Source organism: Arvicola amphibius, chromosome 4, assembly GCF_903992535.2.
Source record: "Arvicola amphibius chromosome 4, mArvAmp1.2, whole genome shotgun sequence".
Classification (NCBI taxonomy): Eukaryota; Metazoa; Chordata; class Mammalia; order Rodentia; family Cricetidae; genus Arvicola; species Arvicola amphibius.
In genome coordinates, this window is record NC_052050.1 from 47,975,724 (window position 1) to 48,001,217 (window position 25,494).

The 25,494-nt window shown below is 52.5% G+C and overlaps 1 protein-coding gene across 3 annotated transcripts in view; it reads right to left on the reverse strand.

Annotated features, from left to right (window-relative positions):
- Window positions 1–484: 484 nt before the first annotated feature.
- Atp2a3 (ATPase sarcoplasmic/endoplasmic reticulum Ca2+ transporting 3) overlaps window positions 485–25,494 on the reverse strand; it is a 30,795-nt gene continuing 5,785 nt past the window's right edge. For 2 of the 3 annotated variants that reach the window (XM_038328176.1, XM_038328177.1), the window contains exons 2-21: window positions 22,856–22,873; window positions 22,515–22,597; window positions 21,087–21,191; window positions 20,793–20,931; window positions 20,434–20,514; window positions 20,258–20,343; window positions 17,717–18,181; window positions 16,135–16,223; window positions 15,877–15,979; window positions 14,760–14,891; window positions 14,271–14,396; window positions 12,513–12,731; window positions 12,077–12,412; window positions 10,762–10,982; window positions 9,857–10,059; window positions 9,185–9,270; window positions 6,340–6,473; window positions 5,405–5,522; window positions 4,916–5,033; window positions 485–1,804 (exon numbers count right to left, since the gene is read on the reverse strand). In XM_038328176.1, the coding sequence (XP_038184104.1) occupies window positions 1,785–1,804; window positions 4,916–5,033; window positions 5,405–5,522; window positions 6,340–6,473; window positions 9,185–9,270; window positions 9,857–10,059; window positions 10,762–10,982; window positions 12,077–12,412; window positions 12,513–12,731; window positions 14,271–14,396; window positions 14,760–14,891; window positions 15,877–15,979; window positions 16,135–16,223; window positions 17,717–18,181; window positions 20,258–20,343; window positions 20,434–20,514; window positions 20,793–20,931; window positions 21,087–21,191; window positions 22,515–22,597; window positions 22,856–22,873 (2,882 nt within the window). In that variant the 3' untranslated portion in view covers window positions 485–1,784. Of the gene's footprint in view, window positions 1,805–4,477; window positions 4,548–4,915; window positions 5,034–5,404; window positions 5,523–6,339; window positions 6,474–9,184; window positions 9,271–9,856; window positions 10,060–10,761; window positions 10,983–12,076; window positions 12,413–12,512; window positions 12,732–14,270; window positions 14,397–14,759; window positions 14,892–15,876; window positions 15,980–16,134; window positions 16,224–17,716; window positions 18,182–20,257; window positions 20,344–20,433; window positions 20,515–20,792; window positions 20,932–21,086; window positions 21,192–22,514; window positions 22,598–22,855; window positions 22,874–25,494 lie in introns of all 3 variants that reach the window. The other variant, XM_038328180.1, reaches the window with a different exon arrangement.

Here is a 25,494-nt window from a genome sequence, read left to right on the forward strand (position 1 = left end):
GTGGGAGCAGAGGAAAGTGGTAGGAACCGTTGAGGTGGGATAGACTGCTGGAGGCCTGAGGGGATAAAAACATAGCAGGCAAGACAGTCCAGGGAGAGTGACAGGGCAGGCATTTGCCAGGGATTCTGAGGTACATGAGCTCCTGAGATGCAGGCTCCAGGCCCAGCTCTGTCTTATCCTACCCCCAGCTCCTCTTCCCTTGAGGTGACATAGTAATCATAAAATACATGATTAAACTGTTGAGCACTGCCAACCAGTAGAGCAATAAGCAGGCTCAGGCTCACCCCATTTCTGCCATTGGGGTGTGGTTCTGGTCTTGTGATTCTAACTTAGTGTTTCTCAACGCCCCATCTTCGAATAAGAGATGAACCTTGGCAATATGGGGATCCCAGACATGGACTTTGCTGGGTTCTGGGTGGATGGGTCCCTGGTAGCCACAGAGACAGGAGCCCACGGTTCAGACAAGATGCTGACAACTCCAATCCCCAGAGACACATTTTATTTCTCTACCAGGAAGCATGTCGGCAGGTGGGCACAGGGCTCCGTTCAGGTCAAGCCATCCCTCCAGAAACCCGCCAGAGGGGAGGGAGGACGTGCGAGAGAGTAGGCTACCAAACACGGAGTTCATCTGTCTGCAAGGCAGGCCAAGGGGGCTTTTGTTACTGGAAGTCAGGACAGTGATGTGAATCTTGATTGACATATAAAATAATCACATTGTTCACACTCAAGGAAGAGCTTACTCACGCAGACAGGCACTTACTCTGTTTTCTGTGACACCTAGCTAGTTTTTGTCAAAGGAGCAACAGCAGAGTTGAGAGGAACAACGACAGCAACAACAAAAACCGAGTAACACCAAAATCAGTTCATCTGACAGATCCCCGTGAGATGCTTTCTTCCAGTGGGGAGGTAGGGCTAGGCAGTCCCTCTTGGAGCATCCATCCTAGTGACGACTCTTTGACTCAAAGATGTACGGTGGGAAGAGAGGGGCAAAGAGTAATGCCAGGGGTCTAGGAGACTCAGAATCACCCAGCCCTGCAGCGAGTGGCATGGCCTCACAGCAGGCTGTGTGGCAGGACAAGCTGACATAGACCCAGGGATGTCTGGAGTCTCAGGCACCAGGGACATGGACAGTGAGAGGTGGGAATCGGGTTGAGCCCAGTCAGTCAGCCCAGGCTGGTCCAGCTCCTCCTCCTGCTTCTTGTGTTCCTATCTGTCTGCGATGCTTCAACCCCCTGGGGCCGGCACATATATAAACAGACACAGGCTCCCGCTCTCAGAAGTGGACTTGGTGGAGGCAGAGCCAAGTGGAAGGGGCTGCCCCTTTTTGTGAGCACAGCTGGGCCCAGATGGTCCCCTCTGACTTCTCCTTCCCACAGCTGATCAGGCTCCAGACTCAAACTAAGCAAGAGGTCGGAGTCTGTAAGAGTCCTCCATCAGGGCAGAGGCACTAGTGACCAAGCAAACTAAGTGAGCAAAGGCCCAGCCTCCAAGCAGGGGAAAGGTTGCAGAGCTGTGGGGGAGTGTGTGGTGGCCCTGCAGCCAGCTCTGGCTTCTCAGCCGCCCCTCCTGGTCTCAATTTCTGGGCCAGAGCTGGAGGGAGGGATGGAAATGGAGGCAGGAACCTGGGATTGGGCCTAGAGGTGGTCGTTGTTTCAGGCCTGTCATGTCCAGCAGGGTCCAGAAGACAGGTGGCTGAATGTGGTGGCAGGGGTGGGAACTGGGATGAATGCCTGGACACTATCAGTCCGATGGCCATACTGAAGACTCCTCTCTGATCCCAGGACTTACTTCGGGTCTTTTTTTTCTGGAGGAAAATAAAATATAAGAAATCATATTAAGATGAGGAGTGAGATATGTAGGGTGCCCTTTCAGCTCCCCCTTCAGCCTCTCACCCTCCATTTCTCCAGGGCCAGCCCCCACTTGCCATGGCCTGGAACCTTCCATACCTGGTCTATTCCCAGCCTCACTGAGCCCCAACCCCAGGAATCCAGCTGCTGTCTGTGTGTCCCACAATACTCTCAGAGAAAAATGCTCATATTTCTTTGTTTGGAAAATGTTCCCATCACTGTTACGTCCATAAGCAGGGGATCTTCCTTGCCTCCTCCCCATCCCACACGGTCTGATTTCAACTGAACACGCTCAAGCTGACTTTTACCTTTGCAGCCCATACAAGGACTAAGGGGCCAACTCCAGTCCGCCTTGCCTGAAAACCTCCCATTTTCTGCTGGCATCATACAAAACCCCCAATCTGGCCCTGTCATCCTTTGCGTCATCCTCTTTGGGTGGCTCCACTGTCCTTAGATGAATTCTGGGTTCACCTTGTACCCTGGACTCTCCCAGATCCATCCCCTCTCAGCTTTTCAATCCCAGCCTGCAGCTCCCTGACAGTCACTCAGTCACACCTGAATAGCGCCAAGGGTGGAGAGAGAGGACCCCCAGTCCCAAGGCTGACCCTAGATCCACAATTCTCCTCAGGACACATCCTCGTAAATCACAGAGAAACCACAAGCCTCAGGCCTCAGTAAAACTTCCCTAAAAGGCCACTCAGCTGGCTTGGGAACGTAAAGGGTCCCCTCTCTCACCCCCCGCCCTGCCCAGCGTTAGGAGGCCCAAGGGATTGTGGCCGCCTGCCGGCTCAAGGCAGAGCCGGCTGGACTTCCAGCAAGCACATCACTCCCCAGGGGCAGCCACAGGTGCCCAGCCCAGGTCCCTCCTGAAGACTTGTGGTCACTCTCTCAAATAAAACTTCTTCGAGACCATGGTGATTACCATTTCAGGTCAAAAAGGTCAGTAAAGTTGTGGCTTGGGTCAGTACGTCCTGGGCCAAGATTTTTTCCTCAGGCCGGCTTAGCATCTCTTTTGCTGATATTTTATTCTACTATTGCCTCAGAATGTTTCTAGTTGTCATAGCCCCCTGCCCCATGCCCACACACTTTTTATGGTCCCCACTTCTTGAGAATAACCAGAGCCTTATCTTGGCATGCCAGCTTTTCCGTGTTCTCTGGGCTTCCCCCTTATATTTCAGGTACCAGCTCCGGTATAGACACCTCAGCCTCTAGCCTGCCAGATTCTACTTTGTCTAGCTAATCTACTCTAATCTAGAATCTTCTAGCAATTACCCTTAGCTCCAACTGGGCGGCACTCTAATCTCCCCATCTAGCCCCCGCCCTCCCATCGGGCCCAGGAATCCAGTGTGGAATTGTATCCCAGACACAGGGTTCCCCCAAGGGAATGAGAAATTTTAGCCATAGGGAGACATTTTTCATTTTTAAATTTCCACAAGAAAACATGCTGAACTCCTCAGCTGCTGTGGTCACCAGGGATGAGCGATGTCTCCCAAAGAAGACAAATCAGCCTCCAGATGCTCATGTTTCTAGGGGGCAGGCTTCATAAGTGAGGTGGTGTGGCTGAGCTGACTATAGAGGGGGGGTTTCCTGGGGGACCCTCCTGTGCTGTCTGCCCAGGACTGGAATTCTTTCTTCCCCCCCTTTTACTTTTGGCTTCTCAAGACAGGTTTCTCTGTGTAGTCCTGGCTGTCCTAGAACTCCCTCTTTAGAAAAGGTTGGTCTCGAACCCACAGCTCTGCCTCCCTTTAGAATCTTTCAGAGAAAACCAAGATAAAACATTATGTAAATATTGTAGGGCAGATACAAGCTTTCATTACACTGCCCAAGTGGGTCTTGAACTCCTGTTCCAGTGATGCCCAGTTCAGTCTGGGTACACCTGAGTACAGTTGGTGCCACCCACGTCTAGCTGATGTGTTCTAGCTGGCACATATGGTTTGGGGAGTTCTGGGATTGAAGGCGTGTGCCACCACTGCCCAGCCAGAGCTGAATTCTGACATTCTAGTGTCTTACCCATTATACCCATTTCTTTTCTAGCTCGTGTAGATCAGGCTGGCCTCGAACTCACAAAGATCTGTCTGCCTCTGCCTCCTGAGTGCTGGTATAAAAGGCGTGTGCCACCACTGTCTGGCCATTCATACCCATTTCTTCAAGGCCTTTCCCAGGTCCACTCAGGGCAAGCCCAAAAGAACCATATATGGAGGGGCAGAAAGGCCTGGTCTGGCTGCCCTCAGCCCCACTCATGGGCTCTTTGAGTCTAGCCATTCCTTGTACAGACCTGGGAGGCCAGCATCTCCAGAGAAGGAAAGGCTCATTGAGGTCCTTTCAAAAAGACAATTGTTTTCAGTACCCAGTAGATTTGATTACCATGGGGGTGCGGGGGCCTTGATGGAATGTCAGACATGGAATTTATTTATAGCCTCCACTATTTCCTGGATCAGGGGTCACATTCCAGCTAGAAGTAGCCCCCAAAGTCCCCGTTGCCCAAAGAAAGTCTTAGCTGGTTGCTGGGCCCAACCTCTCCACAGCAGTGTAGATTCCTCTCCGCACCCAGCCCTGCTACTGTCCATCGCTCCTGGATGACCACATGCCCTCCCTTGTTCCCACCCGTAAGGTGACACCAAGAAGCCAACCCAGTATGGCATGGGCTCCTGGAAGTGGTCAGTGGTTGCCTGCTCCAGAACTGCACAATTGTCAGAATACCTGGATAAAGACAGGCCAGTACAGGGAGGCCAGAGGCCAAGGCCAGGACTACCACAGCATCTTATCCACCTCTGCGTGTGTAAGGCGGCAGGGGTGGAGGTGGAGTGGGGGGTTTCTGACAAGTGAGGCAGCAGCGTGTGGCCCTGAGCAGTATTGCGAACAGGCCCAGTCAAGGTTCCTACAGTGCAAGACACCTCTCAGCAACATCTTGGGTCATAGCCACTAGGATCCTTTATGTCCTCCACATCACGATCCAAAAATAGCTCTCCTACCATGTTCCTTGAATCCACTGCAGCATGGTGGGGGGGAACAGAGGCAGGTTGGAGGAAGCTGCTGAGGACGTGGAAGGGGCCATGACTCCCACTTACCATCCATGTGATTCCTGGACAGATACTTGAGGGCCTCATCGAGCAGAATGACGGGCAGAGACATCTGGAGCACCACCCCCCACTGCCGACCACTCAGTGGGGTCACCTGGAAAATGAGCTGGTGGGGGCAGGGAGACCCGGTTACAGGCTGCCAGCTGTGAATCTGTGTCACCCACCCAGACTCCAGTGGGCTCTGTACGCATGTCCTTCCGTCCCATCTTTACTTACAAGGTTTCTCCAAGGATGTGCTATCCCTTGCTCACCCAGTCCTTCCCTGGCCCTGCCTTCTACTCAAGTCAGGCAGTTTCCTCAGTGAGAGGGCTCCACCTTTTCTGTCTCCTGAAGGCGGGGACCTATCTGGGGGATGATGGCTTGCCACATTTCTCCCTGATGTCTCTCCTGTCCTTCAGATGTCTTCCATTATAGACAGGCCTAGGAAGGAGGAGACCCCTAGTGTCTAAGGAAGGAGGAGGTGTGGGGGCAACTCACAGGCAAGGGAGGCACCAGAAGGATGAGGAAGTGCAGGGCCATGGACATGACCACAGCCCCCAGCAGCCAAGGGTTCAGCCAGGGCGGCATGCGCAGCAGTGACTGGTTCTCAGAGACGCTGCCAAAGGCACACAGAGACTCACTCAGGACAGGGTATCAGGCTGCGGTGGGCCCGCCCACTTCAGCAACCACCTCTCTACCTAGGTTGTAGAGCCAGGGTGGGTATTCTCTGCACACCCCATTCACCCTAGAGGCCCCTCTCAGGGCTTGGGCCCACTTTCTCTGTCCCTCGGGTTCAGTCATTGACCTCCATTTCATCGTAATCCAGACCTTTCTCTTCTGAATCCCAATTCTGTTCCTACTGACTCTCAGAACCCATCATGGGCCTCTATGATCCACAGACCTCAATCTTTTCCTTTTTAAATTTTTTATTTAAATAACATTGTTTTCATTTATTTTATATACCAACCGGTTTCCCATCCCTCCTCTCCTCTCATCTCATTCTCTTTCTTTTTTTACCCCCTCCCCATCTTCTCCTCCATCTCCACACAGAAAGGGGCAGGCCTCCAGTGGGCTTGCAATGCATAAAGCCTGGCACGTCAAGTTGAGGCAGGACTGAGCTCCTCCCCTAACCCAGCATGGGGAACAGGTTACCGAAAGCCTGCTTAGTGCCAGGGAGAGGTCCTGCTCCCACTGTGAGAAACCTTACTACAAGATTAAGCTACACAACTGTCACACACATGCAGAGGGCCTAGGTCAGTCCCATGCAGCCTCTCTAACTGTTGGCCCAGTGGCCATGAGCACCCGCAAGCTCAGCAGACCTCAGTCTTCAATTTCCTTGGACCCCAATTCCAGTATCTTTGATCTTAGACCCCAGTCTGTCTTGGACTCCTCTGACCCTTAATCCCAGCCCAGGATCCCTCTGCCCAGCTCACCTGTTGAGGGCATTGCACATTTCAATGGTCACAAGCACAGATAAGGCCATGGTTGTGGGGAAGCGGGACTCAAAGACCTCACAGTCGATGCCAGCAAAGAGTGGGTTGTCTTCAGAGCACTTCAGGAAGTTCCTCTGAGGACAAGGTGAGAGGGCCCAAGAGAATGACTGTTACTGAGGTGCTGGATGGAGGAGAGGGGATCCTTGCCCCAACTTGGCACACACCTGAGGATGACCATTGAGCACAGCTCTGCAAGGGATGAGTCAGAGAGGGACTGTCCTGGGGTGTTGTTTGTGGGTCATGGGCGTAGCTGACATTAGGCTGGGGAAGACACTGGGAGCCCATGGGGTTAGGGGAGGGTTCAGGCTGGGATTCCTGGGTCTCTGAAGTACAAGAATTTGAGTGGGGGATCCAAAGAGATCCCATAAATATACAAAAGCACATCAAGATCGATCAACACAATTCTGCTTAAATACAATTGACCTCAGAAGTAGACAAAACCCACATGTGCCCTCATCATGCAAGGTTCCATTCCCACCTCACTCCCTGCTCCCTGCTTTCTACTTAAGACATAGAGAATGAATTGTCAGGGCTCAGCCTTAACACACATTTCCTCTGTAATTAACGAGCTGTTAGAGTCATAAGGAAGCCTCTCGCCTCCACTCCCTCCTGGGTGCTGGAATTAAGGTTTGCTTTAAAATGTATTTAATTGCTTTAAATTGTATTTAAGAATTGCTTTAAAGTGTATTTCCTCATGATTTACTATGAATAAATAATTGACTTGGTCATGTATTTTAATACCTATATACATGGAGTCATATAAAAACAGAAAAAGTTTGAGAAGTCATGAAACTGGAGGCTGGAGTTGTCTTGGTGGCAAGAGCACTAGCTCTTCAGAGACCCCAGGTTTGGCTCTGAGCATCCACATGATAGGTTACAAGTGTAACTACAATTCCAGGACTCTAACTCCCTCTTCTGGCCTTCGCAGGCACCAGGGACACATGTGGCATACAGATATACAAGCAAGTAAAACACGCCTAGATATAAAACGGAAAACAACCAGTGTCGGGCGATAGTGGCCCTTGTCTTTAATCCCAGCATTTGGGAGGCAGAGGCAGGCTGATCTCTGGTAGTTTGAGGCTGACCTGGTCTATAGAGAAACCCTGTCTTGACAAACCAACCCTTTCCCACCCCCCAAAAAATTAAAAACAAACAGAGACTTTTAAAAAAGTCTTGAATCAGAGTGTTTTCTCTTGGGAGCTTCTTCAAGGATCCTCCCCCTGAAATCTGACAACCTGAGGCTGGAAAGATGACAGAGGCAGGCAGATCCCTGGAGTTCAGGACCAGCTAGCTTAGTTGAATCTATGAATCTATGAGCCCCAGGTTCAATGAGAGACCTTGTCTCAAAAAATTAAGGTTGAGAATAAACGAGGAAGACACCCAATGTCAACCTCTGGCCTCTGCACACATGTGTACATGTACCCACACAAACACATAAATACCAGACAGAGACAGAGACACAGAGAGGGAGAGAGACACCAGCGGCTCTAGCCTAAAGTCCTGCCTAAACCTCCCATGGAAGCACTTCCCACCCTGAATAGGATTCCCCATTCCCACGGCCCCTCCCCCAGACTGCCAGCTCTTTGTAGAGATCCCCTGACCAGCACTCTTATAGCCTCAGTAATTTGTGCCCAGGCCACAGTGAATGTTTGGTGGGTATTTCCTGACCAAGTGGCTGAGAGAGAAAAGAAACGACCTAAGCACAGATAAGAACACATCACATCAGGCTGACTGGGGACTGATGGGTGGTAGGTCTAAGATGTCTAGGTGTCAGCTTGAGTGACCAGGCAGGCGCTGTATCTGAAATGAGGTCAGTATAGAAGGAGACAGCCTTGGTGTGGCCTTACGGCTTGCATGGGGCCTATGAAAATTGCCGAGGAGGTAAACCGCATGCGTGGGGTGGGATCTCAGAAGAGAGGAAGGAAATCCCTGGAGATCTGGGAATCCTTGGGCTAAAGCATTGGTTCTCAACCTGTGGGTCACGACCCCTGGGGCAAACAACTCTTTCAAAGTTTCTACGTATCAGAGATTTACATTACGACTCATAACAGTAGCAAAATTACAGTTACGAAGTAGCAACAAAAATAATTTTATGCCTGGAGGGGTCACCATAACTTGGGGAATGGTATTAATGGGCTGCAGCATTAAGGTTGAGAACCAGTGGTCTAAAGGATGGAAGCAGACAGTGATTGGCTGGAGGTATGGTTCCACGCTCTAGTCCAAAGCTACCGTGGTAGCCAGAGGTGCTGAGGTGATCAGCCATGAGCTGATCCCTGGCTGAGGACAGGAGGGGACGGATATTAGCCTTTGAAGGAGGATGGGTTATGCTCTGGATTGTGGTAAAGGGGAAGAGGTGGTCTCTGAGTGTGAGGGCTGCTGGGTACCAGAACATGGTCCTAAAGCTACCTCCTCTCCAATAATGCAGGTGGCATCCATCAAGAAAGGGCCCCACCTTCTTCAATTACCCTTGTCCACTGTTCTGTGATGTCTGCTTCAAGCAAAGGACCAGAAGGACAGACAGCATCTGAGAGAGTACCTGGCTTGTTTCTAGAGTTGAACTATGCTAAGGCTGTTCCACACTGTGCTGTGTGGTGTTTCCTTAAGCTGGGGGCTGTACTGACCCTGTGGGCTTCCAGGCCCAACCAAGCTACTTCCCTGAAGGATAGTATCCACACCCAAGATGGGAAAGGACAGCTGCAGGCTGGTCACGGAGGCTGAATCTCTCTCCAGAACTCCCTCAACCACATAATCTGTAAACCCATCTGCCTAGCCTCTACTGGCTCACCAGCTGATAGAAGGTGACTTGCGGTCCCTCAGCATCGTACAGGAACCACCAGGTGGCGGCAGCCACTGTAGCCAGGCCTACATACACTGTGGAGGAGACATTGCAATCAGCAGGTGACGTTCTTTGCATCCATGCCCGCTTCCCAACCACTCCTTGAATTTTCCTCTTCCTCCGTAAGCCATCTGCCCTGTGCCAAAGGCAGCTCTGAGTGGCAGTCTTATCTGCCACTCTTTTGGGCATAGTGACTGATCTAATTTGCACTAATAAACAGGCCTGGGACTTTTATAAAAATAAACCCCAAATCTCCCTTGGCTGGGAGATGACTCAGTGAACAGAATCATGAAGATCTGAATTTGGATGCCTATCTCCCATGTAAAGGCTGGATGTGGCCGTGTGTGCCTGTAATCCCAGCACATTGGGTTTGTAAGACAGATGGGAGGATCGCTGGAGCTTGCTAGCCAGTCAGTCTACCCAGCCCACGTCCCACCAAAGGCAAGCTCCAGGTTAGTCAGCAGTCCTATCTGAATTAGGCAGAGTGACAGATTAGCCATGCCCTGTGCCTAGTCTTCTCAGTCACACGAGCCCACAGAATCTGTTAGCAGAAGCTGGTTGAGTTACACTATTTGCAGTCTGCAAACCTAGGATGCTCCTGCGGTCTGGGGCCCAGCTCACCTCCAATAGCCAAATACCGGAAAAAAAGCCAGCCACTGATGAGAGCCTCACGAGGGTTCCGAGGCAACTTCTCCATGATGTCCAGATCTGGAGGGTTGAAGCCAAGTGCAGTGGCTGGGAGGCCATCTGTCACCAGGTTCACCCAGAGCAGTTGCACAGGGATCAGGGCTTCAGGCAGGCCCAGAATTGCTGTGAGAAAGATGCTAAAACCAGAGTCATGGGCTCTAGCCCAAGCAGACCAGATACCACCAGAGGGGCTGGCGCTACCTCTTACCCCAGGCTGAAGGAGGGGCCCTCCACATCTTCCTCTGCAGCGCAAGGGGGAGAGCATACTGGGTACATTTGCCCTTTGTGTCTAACAAAGGACATTTGGTGTGTACACACATACCACACGCCCAAGCATCAGACGTGCGTAAACACCTGACGCCTGCTACACAATCACATAAACAAGTAAACACAAGCAACCACCCATGTGCTAGCCCCAAAGTACAAAGGTGAGGAATCCACATGCATTGAGTACACACAAGCTCCTAGAATCCAACAGGCATCTCTCCCATGCAAACAGAAATGTGAACAAAAGCACACTCTGGTATACATTCTGTTTGTGTTTATACCCAATGACACCTAAGAGCACAATGCATTCCTAGGCACAGACCTCTCACCTGAACACACTATACATACGCACACAGATCAATGCATGCATACGTGTAGACACCCTGTTGCCCTGTGGCGAAACTGCTTCTCCATTCTTATGGGTCTCATGGTTGAGAAGTGATGAAGAAGGAAACCCATGGCTGGAGGGATGGTAGAGGATGCTGGAGTGTACCACAGTCAGGGGGCAGCCTTCTCAGGGACATAGAGTTGTTTGGTACAGGGGTTTGGGAGGAGGGAGCATGGAGCCTTACCAGACAACCTCGCCAACATTGGAGGAGATGAGGTAGCGGATGAATTGCTTCATGTTGTTATAGATGGCCCGGCCCTCCTCCACTGCGGCCACAATGGAGGCAAAGTTGTCATCGGATAGTACCATCTCTGCTGCTGACTTGGCCACAGCGGTGCCTGAGCCCATGGCGATGCCAATCTCTGCCTTCTTCAGGGCTGGTGCGTCATTTACCCCATCGCCAGTCTGTGGGCCAGGCCAGGTAGGACACACATGATAAACTTGTCTATTTCCTCTTATCCCAAGCAATTCTACTGTTAGGGGATGTCCCCAAGGACTCAGACAGATGGACAGAAGAAATGGTGGAGTCAAGAACCAGCCTGTAGTCCGAGTCACTCATAAGACAGAAGTAGGAAGATCACATGGGGCAGGAGATGTGACTCATAAAGAAAGTGAGGGCTCTGGTTTCTATCCCCTGTAGCAGCCCATCTTCACTTGAGCATGTGCACTTGCATGCACGTGTGTGTGTGTGTGTGTGTGTGTGTGTGAGAGAGAGAGAGAGAGAGAGAGAGAGAGAGAGAGAGAGAGGGGGGGGGGGGGGAGGGAGGGAGAGAGAGAGCATGTGTGTGTAAGGAAGCAAGGAAGGAAGGGAAAACTAAGCATGATTTTACCAATTGGTTTGAAGATGAGATTAGAGAAGGCATGGGATATGGGCTAGGGTGAAACTGGACAAGACCAAGCCTAAGTCCAGAGAAGATGATGAGGCAGGGATAGGGATGAGGTGGACCAACACAGAGGACAGGCATGAAATTCAAGTTGGATATAGAGTAGACCATCAAACTGAGATCAGGGGAAAGAAGCTGAAATCAATTCAGAGATGAAGTCACGGTTGTGGACCAAGTCAAGGGTCAGATACATACTAGAGTCAAGGTGAAGGACAGAATCTAGACAGGACTCAGGCTGTCTAGAGGTCAGAGTCAAGGTTATTTGTTCTCATGATCAGTGACAGCATAGTCAAGTTTGGAGTTGCAAGGTCAGAATGAGAGACCAGGTTAAAATTGAAATCAGCAAAAAGTTGAATATTGAACAGCGTCAAGGAATCAGAATCAATGTCTTTGATCAGTTCTGTACCAGGTCAAGACTTAAATCCGTGTCAGGATTAAGCTTAATGTAACAAAGGGCTAGAGTTAACCTCCATGGTAAAGCATGTGATTAACCAAACAAGTTGGAGATCAAGGTTAGCAGAAAAGCCAAAGGTGAGGGCAAGAGCTAGGGGACAGCTGTAATCAATCTGAGCAGCTCCCAGGCCCTACCCCCTGCCCCCTACCCCATAGCCTCACCATGGCAGTGATCTCATTAAAGGACTGCAGGTTCTCCACGATGCGGGACTTATGTGCGGGCTCCACACGGGCAAAGCAGCGGGCGGTGCGGCAAGCGTGGCGCTGCTCTTCTGGGCTGAGGTCATCAAATTCACGGCCCGTGTAGGCCTTGCCCAACACATCCTCTGTGTCCCCAAAGATGCCAAGTCGGCGGCAGATGGCCACAGCTGTGCCTTTGTTGTCTCCTGTGATCATGACGACTCGAATGCCCGCCCGGGAGCAGCGTGTGATACAGGCAGCCACCTCTGGTCTCGGTGGGTCTAACATACCCACGCAGCCCACGAAGGTCAGGTCTGTCTGTGGGGAGGGGGTAGAGAGAGGCAAGCACAGCCTGAGTCTATCCTTGGCCTGGTTGGTGCCCAGCTACCACAAGAAGAGCCTGGCTCTCAGCACCCACCTCGTACTGTACAAACTGGCTGCAGTCATCCAACCGCATGTCCTCCTTCCTCGGGGGTGTGTCCCTGGTAGCCAATGCTAAGCAGCGCAATGTGTCAGAGCCTGAGCCCCAATCCCGGATCTTGGCCAGAATATGTTCTCTGGAGGTGGCGTTCAGGGGTGCTGTTCGGCTCCCCACTCGGACTGAGGTACAGCGCTCAATTACACTCTCAGGAGCTCCCTGCAGAGGGAAGGGGAGAAGAGTCAACTCGATCAACCAGGACCTGGCCCTCCTTGCTGCTCAGCAGAGAAAACTGCAAGCCACTATGGAGAAAGGCCAACAAAGGGCTCATGAAGCGGGGGGGGGGGGGGGGGGGGGGGGGGGGGGGGCGGGGGGGAGAGCCATTCTTTGTAAGAGGGGGAACCTGTTGGGCCTCACTATGAGAAAAATTGAAGGGATGGACAGGTGAGATCACAGCCACCCACCGGGTGGCCTCTGCCTCTACCAGGGCCACAACTGAGAAGGTTTGCTGCAACATTTGAGGGTCTGGTTAGGGTCTGCGTCTCCCATGGGAACCTGCGCCCCTACCTGCTTGCCGGGTATCACTGGAATTTCCATTTTACGAGGGCTCCTTAGCAACAAATAGGCACACCGAGTCCCACCAGGGCGTAGAAAGACAGGCATGGAGTACGACCCTGGCAGTGTGACTTTGGTGAGGGGCGAAGGGTAACTGACTCCTCAGATTCATCAGGGTCTCCCCTGGGCCTAGGATTGGTTTCTGGCTAGCCCACCAGTGGCATTTTCCTCTCCCTTAGCCCAAAACCCAGGGGCTATCTGCTCTTAGCGGCCAGGGTCCCCAGGACGGAAGCCCTTTCGTTACACAGGCACTAAGACCTGCACTGTAGGATGAAGCTAGGAATGGGACCCTTCTGTTGGTTTGAAAGCAACCCTGCAGAGCTGGGATGGGAGCTGCTCCTTTCCCTTCCCGGGTTTCAGCTTCCAAAAAAAAAAAAAAAATAGGAGCATCCACCAAACCATCACAGTGATCAGAGGCAAAGGGCTTCTGAGAGCTACTAGCCCAACTTTGTCATTCATATGGGGTGCCTGAGACCATGGAGGAGCACTGATGACCCCGGAGTCCTGTGGCAAGGCAGTAACCCTCAGGCCAGAACTAGGGGCCCTGGAGTTACTGGATGCTGCTCGCAGTTCCATATTGCATGTTGACCAACCCCACCACAGAGCCATCACTTTGACTATGGGCCTCACAGCTCCCTGGGCCTCCCCACAGCTGCAGTCTGTGGGGCTTTTATTTGTTTGGGGTTTTGTTCATCTGTTTTTTTCTCTTTCCTTCCTTCCTTCCTTCCTTCCTTCCTTCCTTCCTTCCTCCCTCCCTCCCTCCCTCCCTCCCTCTCCCCCTTTCTCCCTCCCTCCTTCCCTCCCTGCCTATCTCCCTCCCCCTCCTTCATTCCTTGTTTTTCTTTCTGTTTTTAGATAGGGTCTCATGCAGTCCAGACTCATGAACTCAAACTTATGCAGCAGACCCTCCCATCTCTACTTCTCAAGTGCTCAGATTATACTCATACGCAATCATACCTGGTTTATGTCATTCTAGAGAACAAACTTACGGCCTCTTGCACGCCAGGCAAACACTCTACCACCTGAACTATACTCCCTCTGGTGCTTTATAGAGACTGGAGACCAGATTCTCTGCCCCCTACCTCTTGCTCTCCCTCCCCCAGATCCCAGAAGTAACCCCAGGCCACACAGGCAGGCCCCCACCTTCACAAACATTTTGCTGCCCTGGGCCTTGGGGTCAGGACGGGTAGGTGTGCAGTACACAGACATGGACTTCCGGTCCCGGGAGAACTCCAGGGTGAACTCCTTCCGCATGAGTTGCTTGATGACCTGCAGGGTCCAGGCAGGTCAGGACATGAAGGACAGAGTTGGCAACTCTTCCCTGCTTCTCACTAGCCACTCAGGGGAAGATTTTTGTTCCTGTGGCCTACTATCTATACTGCTCTGACTCTGGCATTCAAGGTTCCCACTTTCTTCTCCCAAAATGTGTTCATTTCCCAACTGGAAGCCTGGGCCTACATTTAGCCTTCTCCCTTCTCTGCTCCACAGACTTGTTTTGCAAGGTTTCTGAGGTCCTCCATTATTCCTCAAAGCCCCCCACCCCCACACCGTGCCTATGTTTTTGTCTGTCACATCCACAGATACTCTAGAACTCCCGGCTCTGCAGTCAAGGCTAAGCCCCGTTCTACTCACCGAGTTGCAGGCTCCAGCACGCTCCACCCGCGACAGGGCTTTCAGATCCGTGTCAAACACATTCATCTTCTCTACTAGGCACGTCAGGGCTGTCTCTGTGGCCTCTCCTACCTTCTCGTACACGCCTTTGGCCTGGAGGGTCAGAGCGCACAGGGAGTGAAGGCCTCCTGCTGTCTTTACTTATTCATTTTAAGATAGGGTCTTGCCCTGAGCTCAGGAGGGCCTCAATTCACAACTGACCCTCCTGCCTCAGCCTCCCAAGTGCTGGGATTATATGAGTACTTCAGCACATGGGGCTTCTAGGCTCTTCTTGCTGAGCCTCAAGCCTGCTTCTTCACCACGCAGGGCTCCCTGATTCCTGTGTTATTATCTGTCTGTGCTGGTGTACACGGACAGCATCTTTTAGACAGGCAATGTGGCCACACCAGTTTCCTGCTCAAAACCCTTCAGTGGCTCCTTGAATGACCTTGACTTGGCATGGGAGCTGACTTGGCCTGGCTAAGGGTTCCTGGAAGGCCAAAGTATCCTTCTGTATGCTCAATTCCTCTGCTCTAGCCACACAAATGGCATTCATGTGACCATGCTCGTGGAGTGTGACCCACTGAAGCAATGAGGAACATCAACCCCAAACAATGAGACTCTGGGTGGTGCAGGAGAATTGTCTGTATTTTGTCAATCATATTTTAAATAAATGCTGATTGGCCAGGCAGGAAGTATAGGCGGGTCAACCAGACAGGAAGTAGAGGCAGGGTGATGAGAACAGGAGAATTCAGGGAAGGAGAAAGCCCATTCCTGCCATTCCTGCCCAGACCACAGAAGAAGCAAGATGTAACCTGCCTGGCTGAGAAAGGTACCGAGCCATGTGGCTAATATAGATAAGAATAATGGGTTAATATAAGTTATAAGAAAGAGCTAATAAGAATTCTGAGTTAATGGACCAATCAGTTTATAACCTAATGTAGACTTCTGTGTGATCTTCTTTGGGACTTGCTGGTGGTGGGAACTGGGCAGGACAGAAACCCCAAAAGCTGGCCCTCATGTTACATCTGGGCAAAGGAAGAGGGTCTGTCCCGAGAAACGGAACCTAGTGAGGTCATGAACAGGAGAGGGGTCCCACCTCATTGTAGTCCAGTGCTGAGTCATTGCAAAGGGCACAGATGGTTGCTAGCTCCACAAGTCCATCAAACTGCCCACAGCGCACAGGCTGCTCCCCTTGTCGCCTGCAGAGAGAAAGGGGTCAGCACAGGGCCTGGCTGTGCCCCTGAGAGGTGTCCCGCATTGACCCCTTCCCCAGGAAACCAATCCCATGAACCCTTCTGGGGTCCCACGGAGCTCCACCCACTTGACCCCACCACACCCTCGCTCGCACACTCACACTTCGCCCTCTGGGGTATACGTGGTACCCGAGATGGTGAATTCATGCAAACGACAGGAGCCTGCCTCTGCTTCAGCTACCACGAACATCTACAAGAATAAGGTTGGGCTCAGGATGCTTGGAGGGCTTCCTTTCTCTCTGCCATCAGCTTAAAAAAGTCAGACCCAGGAGTATGTTTGAGACACCCTCCACAAGAGTCATTGAAAGGCCTTCCTTCCCCACTAGAGCAAAGACGTGAGCCCAGGCTAGGTCCAGGCTAGGCACCCTAAGACTCTGCTCTGCCCAGTGGCATCTGGCTCTCACTGGCCATTGGTCAGGACTCCTGAGGGTTTTGTGGCCAATTTTTCAGTGCCTGAGATGGCTGTGAACATGACAGGGCAGGACATCTGGGCCCTTGACTTCTTTTCAAGCATCTAAACCTCAGTTTCTTTGCTGGTAACGTAGGGAGAAAGTGGGTCCAAGGTCCAACTGCAAGGGACGAATTCTCTAACTTCAAGGAAGAAAACTGTATCTTGCTCTGAGGCAATTTCCTCCAACCCACAGGTGACCCTAGAGAATGAGCCTCTCGGGGCCTGCTGGGTCATCCAGCCCTTACCTGAACTCTCCTCCTCCAGGGCAGCCCATTTCCTAGCCCATCAGCCAGCTGAGTGGGTTCTTACAGCCCATCTCAAGCATCCCAACGGTACTCCGGGTACTCCAAACTACCCCTTCCTTCTTGTCCTCTTTGCTCTGGGGCCTCCCACAACCAAAGTCCATTACCCAGCATGCTCAGCCACTGCCACTTCCCCACACCATGCTTCTCGAATCCTTAGTTTAGTCAAGGAACACTGGACAGATAAAATCCTGCTAGGGATTCCCCAAATCAGAAGATGCAGGATGCAGAGCTTGCCCAGGCCTGTTGCCTGCATCAGGTTTCGATGTGCTTCCATGGGGCTGTAAGTGTCTCACGAGTCCTAAGCCAGCTCCTAGAGTCTACGAGGCAGACTGTGGGAGCAGAGGCAGAAGGGCACGACAGGTGCCTGAGAAGGTGTGAAACCCACAGCTGTCCCCATTTCCCCAGTGACTTCTCTGCTGAGCCAGAAGGGGTCTCTGTCCCTTGGAATCCCAGCCAGAATCCCTGGAACATGTGGACAGTGGACCCAGGATGTGGGATCAGGTGCCCCGGGATGAATAATTGCTGCCCTAGTCCTTCCCAGGTCACTGGAGCCAGCATATCTGGTGACAGGCGTCAGGTGAACAGCCAAGAAAGAGCAGGACAGAACTGGGTCCAATGACATGGGGCCTGCGCTCGACTCTCTCTTGGATCCCTCAAGGCAGTTACCTGGCAGGGCTCATGCCTAGATTTCAGATGAGGACACCAAGGTCCACAGACTGGCAATGACCTGCCCAGGGCACTGCAGTGACACTGGGCCCCAGTGATGTGTCTCGACAAGCACTGATGGAGTCCTCAGTCTGCTGCTCCCCACCACACACTGGGAGACAGCACGCAGGCTCTCCATCCCTTACCAAAAAGGAGGTCAGGGAGCCAACCCCGCTGCCCAGTCACCTGACACCAGTGGGGCCCAACCCAGCTGCCACTCACCCTGCAGACAGACATCTGATTAGTGGTGAGTGTCCCTGTTTTGTCGGAGCAGATGACTGAGGTGCAGCCCAGGGTCTCCACAGAGGGCAGACTGCGCACGATGGCGTTCTTACGTGCCATACGCCTTGTGCCCAGTGCCAGGCATGTAGTGATGACTGCTGGCAGACCCTCGGGTATGGCGGCCACAGCCAGGGCCACGGCAATCTTGAAGTAGTAGACTGCGCCACGGAGCCAGGATCCACCGTGGGCAGGGTCAGCAAAGTGGCCGATGTTGATGACCCACACAGCCACACAGATCACAGAGATGGCATGCGACAGCTGCCTCCCGAATTCATCCAGTTTGCGCTGCAGTGGTGTCCTCTCAGGCTCCACAGCTGCCATCTGGCTCCGAATCTTGCCCAGCTCTGTGTTCAGGCCTGTGGCCACAGCCACACCCAGGGCTTTGCCTGATGCAATATTGGTGCCCTGGTCAGAGAAGGACAAGGAAGTGCTGCTCAGCCTCTAGCCAGAGGCGGGAATCCCTGAGTTCAAGCCAGAATAGGCTCTTCTGTGCGGCCAGTGTTTCCAGATTTACAGAGTTGTATTTATTGCATTGCTGCTCTATGAAGGTACGGATTTGGAGGGTCGCTACATGTCCTGTGCCTACCGTAGTGTCTGGCACAGAAGAGGCTTCGGGACTGATATCGGCTGCATGTTTCAAGGCCAACCCATAAACTCCAGCAAAAGAGGACTCATAAACAGCCACTGTGGCTACACAGGAAGGAGCATGGCTAGCAATGACCCCAGGCAAGTAGTTTGTAAATATTTACCGAAGAATCCACAGACTTGGCACTCCCACTCCCAATGCCCTGGACAAAAGACCCAATTCCTAATGTAGAGGACAGGTGGCCTCATACCCCAGTGTCCTCTTCTGCAACATGCCCCCACAGAGGCCCAAGATGCAGTCACTTTAGGGGCTAACTGCCTGGCGCCCCTTCAGATGGATGTAGAGGGGAGCTGGTAAGAACACAGGAGCTGGTGGCAACTCCGCCTCTCCACCCAGAGCCATGTGGCTTTGCCCCACTCGTTGCACCCCCACGTAAACTAAGGCAGAGACCACAGCAAGCCACCCTCCTTCTATGTCTCCCTCCCCGTCCGAAACAGCTTATCTGACCAGGCACTCAGGCAGGGCCCTTGCAGGAGCTCTGAGACCCACGGTGTTCTCCATTCCTGTGCATTTCCAGGGGAGCTCTTCAGCCACCTCTGACTGGGTTGCTGGGGCACGGTCTAGCTCAACTGCTGCTCACCTCAGCACTTGTCACCCTTTCCTTCCACTGAGTGACTTAAGGCAAGCCCTGTCCCTCTCTAGCTGGAAGCACAGCATCTTAGCAGGAAAGAGAAATCCTCAAGACCCAGACGTCTGAACTCACACCTACTTCACTATGACCATGGGCAACTGACTTAACCTCTCCTAGCCTGCTTCCTAACATGGATAACAAGATATAGACAGCCTTACTTCAATGCCTTTTTGTGGGGGTTAAAAAAATTTTAAAGGGCTTAGGCCAATGTTAAGCAAGCAGGCCTCAGTAAACACAAACTATTATTATTACTAAAAATTTGAATGTATTATTGGTAACCAAGAGATCCATTCCTAAAAGATTTTGAAAAAGAAAAAAAAAGTTTCAGGAGTTGTAGCCCATGCCTTTAATCCCAGCACTCAGGAGGCAGAGGCAGGTGACTCTCTTGAGTTAATCTACACAGGAAATTCCAGGCTGACCAGAGCTACATAGCAAGACCCTATCTCAAGAAACTAAATATAAATAAATTTTTAAAAAATGGCAGTCAGGCGGTGGTGGCGCACACCTTTAATCCCAGCACTTGGGAGTCAGAATGGTGGTGGAGGTGATGGAGGTGGTGATGGTGGTGGTGGAGGTGGTGATGGTGGTGGTGGTGGTGATGGTGGTGATGGTGGTGGTGGTGGTGGTGATGGTGGTGGTGGTGGTGATGGTGGTGGTGGTGGAGGTGGTGATGGTGGTGGTGGTGGTGATGGTGGTGATGGTGGTGGTGGTGGTGATGGTGGAGGTGATGGAGGTGGTGATGGTGGTGGTGGTGGTGATGGTGGTGGAGGTGATGGGGGTGATGGTGGTGGTGGTGGTGATGGTGGTGGAGGTGGTGGAGGTGGTGATGGGGGTGATGGTGGTGGTGGTGGTGGAGATGGTGGTGGTGGAGGTGGAGGTGGTGGAGGTGATGGAGGTGGTGATGGTGGTGGAGGTGGTGGTGGTGGTGGAGGTGGTGGTGGTGGTGGAGGTGGTGATGGTGGAGGTGCTGTTGGTGGAGGTGGTGGTGGTGGTAGTGAGCATGCATATGCCACCATGTGAATGTGGAGGCTGGAGGACAGCCTATGGGAATTAGTTCTATCCTATCAGCCTGTGAGCGCTAGGGATCAAACTCAGGTCTTCAGAGTTGGTGGGAAGTACATTTATCAGCAGAGCCATCCCACCAGCACACCTATGGGACTAGTATTACTATCCAGGCTGAGCCCTGAGCATCCCAAGAACTTACAGAAAACAGCATGTTCTTCTTGTCCTGGTTCACGGCTCTGGGGTCTGGAATGACATCTGTATGCTTGGTCACAGACACGGATTCCCCTGGTTATGGGATGAGATATGAGAAGCTGCACCTGAGACACGCCCATCACCCAGACCCACCCCCACTCTATCCAAGCCCTTGGGCCTCACCTGTCAGGATGGACTGGTCCACGCGAAGTGTGGTGGACTTGATCTCAATGAGGCGGAGGTCAGCAGGCACCTTGTCTCCCACTACACAGGGAGATTGGCCTGGGTGAGAGTGGTCTGGGGCCCTCACCCCAGCAAAGCCAGAAAGACTCCCAGAGGCAAAGCTAAGACCCAGAGGCAGGGTCCCAAGCCATTATCCTTCAGGCAGATTCCAGCCACTCTGGCCACCGTCTCTGGATATGTCCAACAGGGTTTTGGGAGGTTCTAACAGTCACTCCTCCGTAGTGCAAGACAGAAGCAAAGAGAGAAACGAGGCTCCCTGCTGTCACATAGTGACAGGAGAAGGACCAGGACATACCCACCTGCCACTTCCACGATGTCCCCAGGGACGATGTCCCGGGCTCGGATCCTCTGCACACCCTTGCGGTCCGAGCGGATCACCTTCCCCATCTCAGGCTCATACTCCTTCAAGGCCTCAATGGCACTCTCTGCATTGCGTTCCTGCAGAACATAAGTGGGCAGGGGGTCTCCCTTTGCTGCCCCAAGAGGTCTCCCCTTGAGAGTAAAACCTTTGGGCCTAGGAGGGACCTGAAAGTAGAAAGCACACCTAGCAGGTGGGAGACCCCAGGGACCAGCCCACCTCCAAAACCTCCCACCTGCCACACGCCCACGATGGCATTGGCCACGAGGATCAGCATGATGACTAGGGGCTCCACAAAGGCCGTCGTGGTCTCTTCACCCTCCTCGAACCAAGCCAGGACCTGCAGGGACAGAACTGGTCAGCCTGGGTGTGCTGGGGGCCCCCGAGATGAGCTCCTCCTTGCCTTTTATACCCCGAAAACTGTCTGTTCCCCTGGGGAATCCTGGGCTTACAGAGAGGGCCTTGGTGGAGGAAGGATGCCCACCTTACAGATGCAAGGCCAGAGCCCTCATCGCACCTAAACCAGCCTCCAAGGGGACAGAGGCAGCTGGAGACCTCTCTCTGCCTTCCTTGCTTTGTTCTGTGGTCCTCCATCAGCAGCCCCAGATGCTCCTGGGAACTTGGAGGAACAGGAATTCTCGGGCCAGCCCAGACATCCCTAGCAGAAACGGCTAACAAGCCTTTCTCATTATGGTGAGTGCCCATGTTGAGGGTCTGCCAGTCAGAGGACACATTCCCACTGCAGAGTCTAACTAAGCCTTAATGGGACTCAGGTCAAGTCCTTTGTCTACCTCTTGTCCCAACTGGGGACTTGTCAGCTCCCTCCTAAGTCCTCAGTGCTTCCATCTGTTATTTGAAGGGTCAAGGTATCCCTTCGGCTTTGCCATTTTAGACATCTGCACGGATGGGTCTTTTCATTTGTTTGTTTTTCTTTTATTTTGTAAGACTTCGAGTTTTCACAAGGACAGTGACCAGGAGAGTCAACCACCACTGGACAGGAAAAGCCAGTCCCAGCCAGTACCATGGGGTTCTCTTCATGCTGAGTCACCAAGATAAGTCTCCTCCCCAGGAACAGGAATCATACCTGCCTGCCTCGTATTAGCTTTGTGTCCGTTCCTCAGACATGGAAGACAGTCATTGCCTCCATCCCACTTCCCACTCTGGGCCCAGGACCTGTGGTCCAGAAGGAGTCCAGACAAAAAGAAGGAGGAAGGTGCAAAGAAAGAGAAGGCAAGACAGAAACTAAAGTCTGTTTGAGGCCCCAAAGGAGGGACCAAGGGCCTTCAACTGAAGGGAATTTGGCCCCTAAACAGACACCTAGCAATGGCTGAAGACACATTCGATTGTCACTGGGAGATGCTGCTGGCACCTGACAGGGAAGCCAAGGATGTTCAACACATCAGATCCTGCCCCATCCAGAACCATCTGGATCACATGTCAAGAGTGCTGATCCCTGCTAGGGCAGGGACAGGTCAGGCAGGTTAAGGGTTTGGAAAGCCCCCTGAACCAGGGCATAAATGGGTTAGAGGAATTCAGGTGGTAGCCAGTAGTTCAGTGTGGGACAGCTGAAGACTGAGAAATGTCCCTGACTCGGAGGAGAGCAGCCAGGGACTCTGAGCACTGGCAAGACCTGGCTCACGGGTGGTGGGTAGGGCTTACTTACAAAGGAGACCAAGGCTGCCAGCAGCAGGATGCGTACCAAGAGGTCCTCAAACTGCTCCAGCACCAGTTCCCACAGGGACTTTCCTGGAACAGGAGAGTGTGTGAGGCCCAGGTCCCTGGTCATCCCCCCCCCACCCCATCACCGTTACCGCCTCCACTCAGAACTAGGGACTTTTGGGGACCCTCTTCCTATTGATCAGAGGGAAAGCCCAAAGTCCCAAAGGGTTCATCTGAGCATTCAACAAGACATCTGTCTGGGATGGGGTGTTGCAGCCTGAAGGTGTCTGGCACGGGGGTAGGGGGATGTTACAGCCTGCAGCCCCCCAACCCAGGATGGCTTACCTTCCTCAGTAGGGAGCTCTGCGGGATCCAGGCAGCCACGGGAACAGGAAGAGACAGGAGAAAACTGGTTACTAGTAGGTCCTTCTGGAGTCTGGAAGCCCCCTGTAGGGTGCCCTGGGTCTACCATGGTGCCCCAGGTGACCTCCCAGCTCTGAGGTCACAGACTCAATCTTCAAGCTCAACAGCTAGTCTTTACCCCACCCCAGGCTTTTAAGGAATCTAGTGTGACCTGGCTCACCTTGATGAGACCAGAGGGGACGGGGAGCTTCCAAACCTGCCCCCTTTCACAGAAGTGAAATTGAGGCCACTGCCAGCCCTGGCCAGAGCCTCCCTGCCTTAGCAAGTTCTCATTGCAATCCCCAGGAAAAGACCAGCTGGGAGTCCCACCCTACCAGCCTCCTTGGATACCCCTAGCCTTTCTAGACATCAAGCAACCAGCCAATGTTCAGGTCCTTCTCGTGGTCCCTCTTGGAACCCCACTCCAGACACATGCAAGGAAGATGACTCTCATGTGTCCAGTCCCGTACAACACTGTGAAGAACACTTTCTCTACACACCAGTAGCACCTGCCTCAGTTTACCTGCCAAACTTCTTTAAAAAGTTCATTTTTATTTTATTTTCATTTTTTTCATGTGTAAGAATGTTTTGCCTGCAGTTATGTATGTGTACCACGTCCATACCTGGTGCCCAGGGAGGCCAGGAGAGGGCATCAGATCCCTTGGAACTAGAGTTACAGACAGTTGTGTGCTGGGAACTGAACCCAGCTCCTCTGCAAGAGCAGACAGTGCTTTTACATGCCGAGCCATCTATCTTTCCAGCCCTCCTGCCAAACTTCTTTACCACCTTCAATTCTTGAATTAATTTCACACCTGCTGTAAAATTACTGGCTGGCTGCCCTGGGGAGCCGGGATCTTTACGTTTTCCAGCAGCCTTTGAGAGAAGCATGTGGCATGCAGCAGGTGGCACGCCAGGCCAGTTCCACATGCGTAAGGACTGCGGATCAGTGAAGAAGCAGCTGCTACAAAGTTTCACAACTGATCGGTGTCTGTGAGGAGCTGAACCCCAGAGTTGGGGCTCTGGTAGGCTCCCCTCTTTGGCACAGCCCTTCCCCTGCGGAGATGACCGAAGGCCCCACGTGGCCAGTCTTTCTGAACTCTGCCTCCTTCTGTCCACAAAGGTAGCTCAAAAGCCAGCAGCCTCGCACCCAGAACCCATTAGCAATACAGATTCGGAACCTCTCCCCTTCCGCTTCCGTCCCTGACCATGGCCCAATTCCTCACATCTGTCCACCTGTTCTTAGTCCACAGGTATTTTTTCCTGTGGGAACTCTTTCCCCAGACCATGTGCTGGGAGGTTTAGGGTCCGCACCTGTCAGCTGCACCATGGACAGCAGCGAGCAGTCTCTGGCCCTCAGGGCTCCAAGGGGGAAACATAAACCTAAAAATACATTTTCTAGCATTTTCTCTAAAGTCCTATTTTAGGCAATGGCTGACATTTTCCACGGAAAATGTAATCTCCAGTGTCCTGCATTGAGATTAAAATCAAACAGACTTTCCCTTCTGATCTATTTAACTGAAGCGAACACAAAGGTGGGAGGAGGTCCGGGCCCAGTTTCTGGGCCAGTTCTCCAGTGGAGCAGAGTCCCTTAGAGGTCATATTAGCTATGCCCCTGCCTCCAACAAAGCGGTGCGCACCCCAGAGCACTTACCAGTGCTCTACCCAGGAGTCTCTCACCTTGCTCATGGCCAAGAGAAGGGCTGTCAGCCTCACCTGACTTCCTCATGCTGTTTCTCTGCTCTTGGCTCTGAGGCAAGCATCCCCACCCACACCCCAGGCTCCATGGCCCCTGGTGATACAGGGATTAGGCCTGGGTTAGCGTACACGTCACGGGCACACATACCAGTTCTAGCCTTGCCTGCCCTTAGGGGATCTTTCTAGTTCCCCCTCTCTACTTGTCTACCTGGATCTCCCCTCCGGCTCCCTGACCCACAGTGACCCACTCCTTAAAAGCCACCACATTTCCCCAGATACTGCTGCTTCTCCCAGCTTGAGGCCACACTGGAACCTTGCATTTCTCAGCCCATGAGAGTTTCCAAATAAAGGATGTGTGTTAGCTCCCAGTTGGCAGACTAGGTTTTTGGTGCAAGGCTCCCTGGAAGGTCACTGTCCCACAGACTGCTCTGTGACGATGGACGGAGTTCCTGTCCCATCTGGTATAGCAGTCACTAGCTAGATGTGGACACTGAACCCTGGGAAAGTGGCTCATGTGCCTGAGGATGACATTTCTAATTTTATGGACTTCATTCACTTAGCACAAGCAGCATGCGGCATCTAGCTGTCTGCCACCATGAATGACAAGGGCAGGGATAGAGACCTTCCTCTATAGCGCTGCTAACCCGTGCGTATACTAGCTGCTCTGCTACCCCTGTGTGCATGCGTTCATCTTGAGGAGACACTATCAGTATTCCCATTTTACAGCACCTGAGCCAGATAGGCTGAGTTACAACATCATGACCACACAACTGGGAAGACTCAGGGGGCATCTCTACACCCAGACCATCTGATCCTCGACCTCTGCTCTGGGCCTCCTGTGCTAATCCCTAGATAGCTCTGCCTTCCTTCCCCTGGCCCCTTAACTT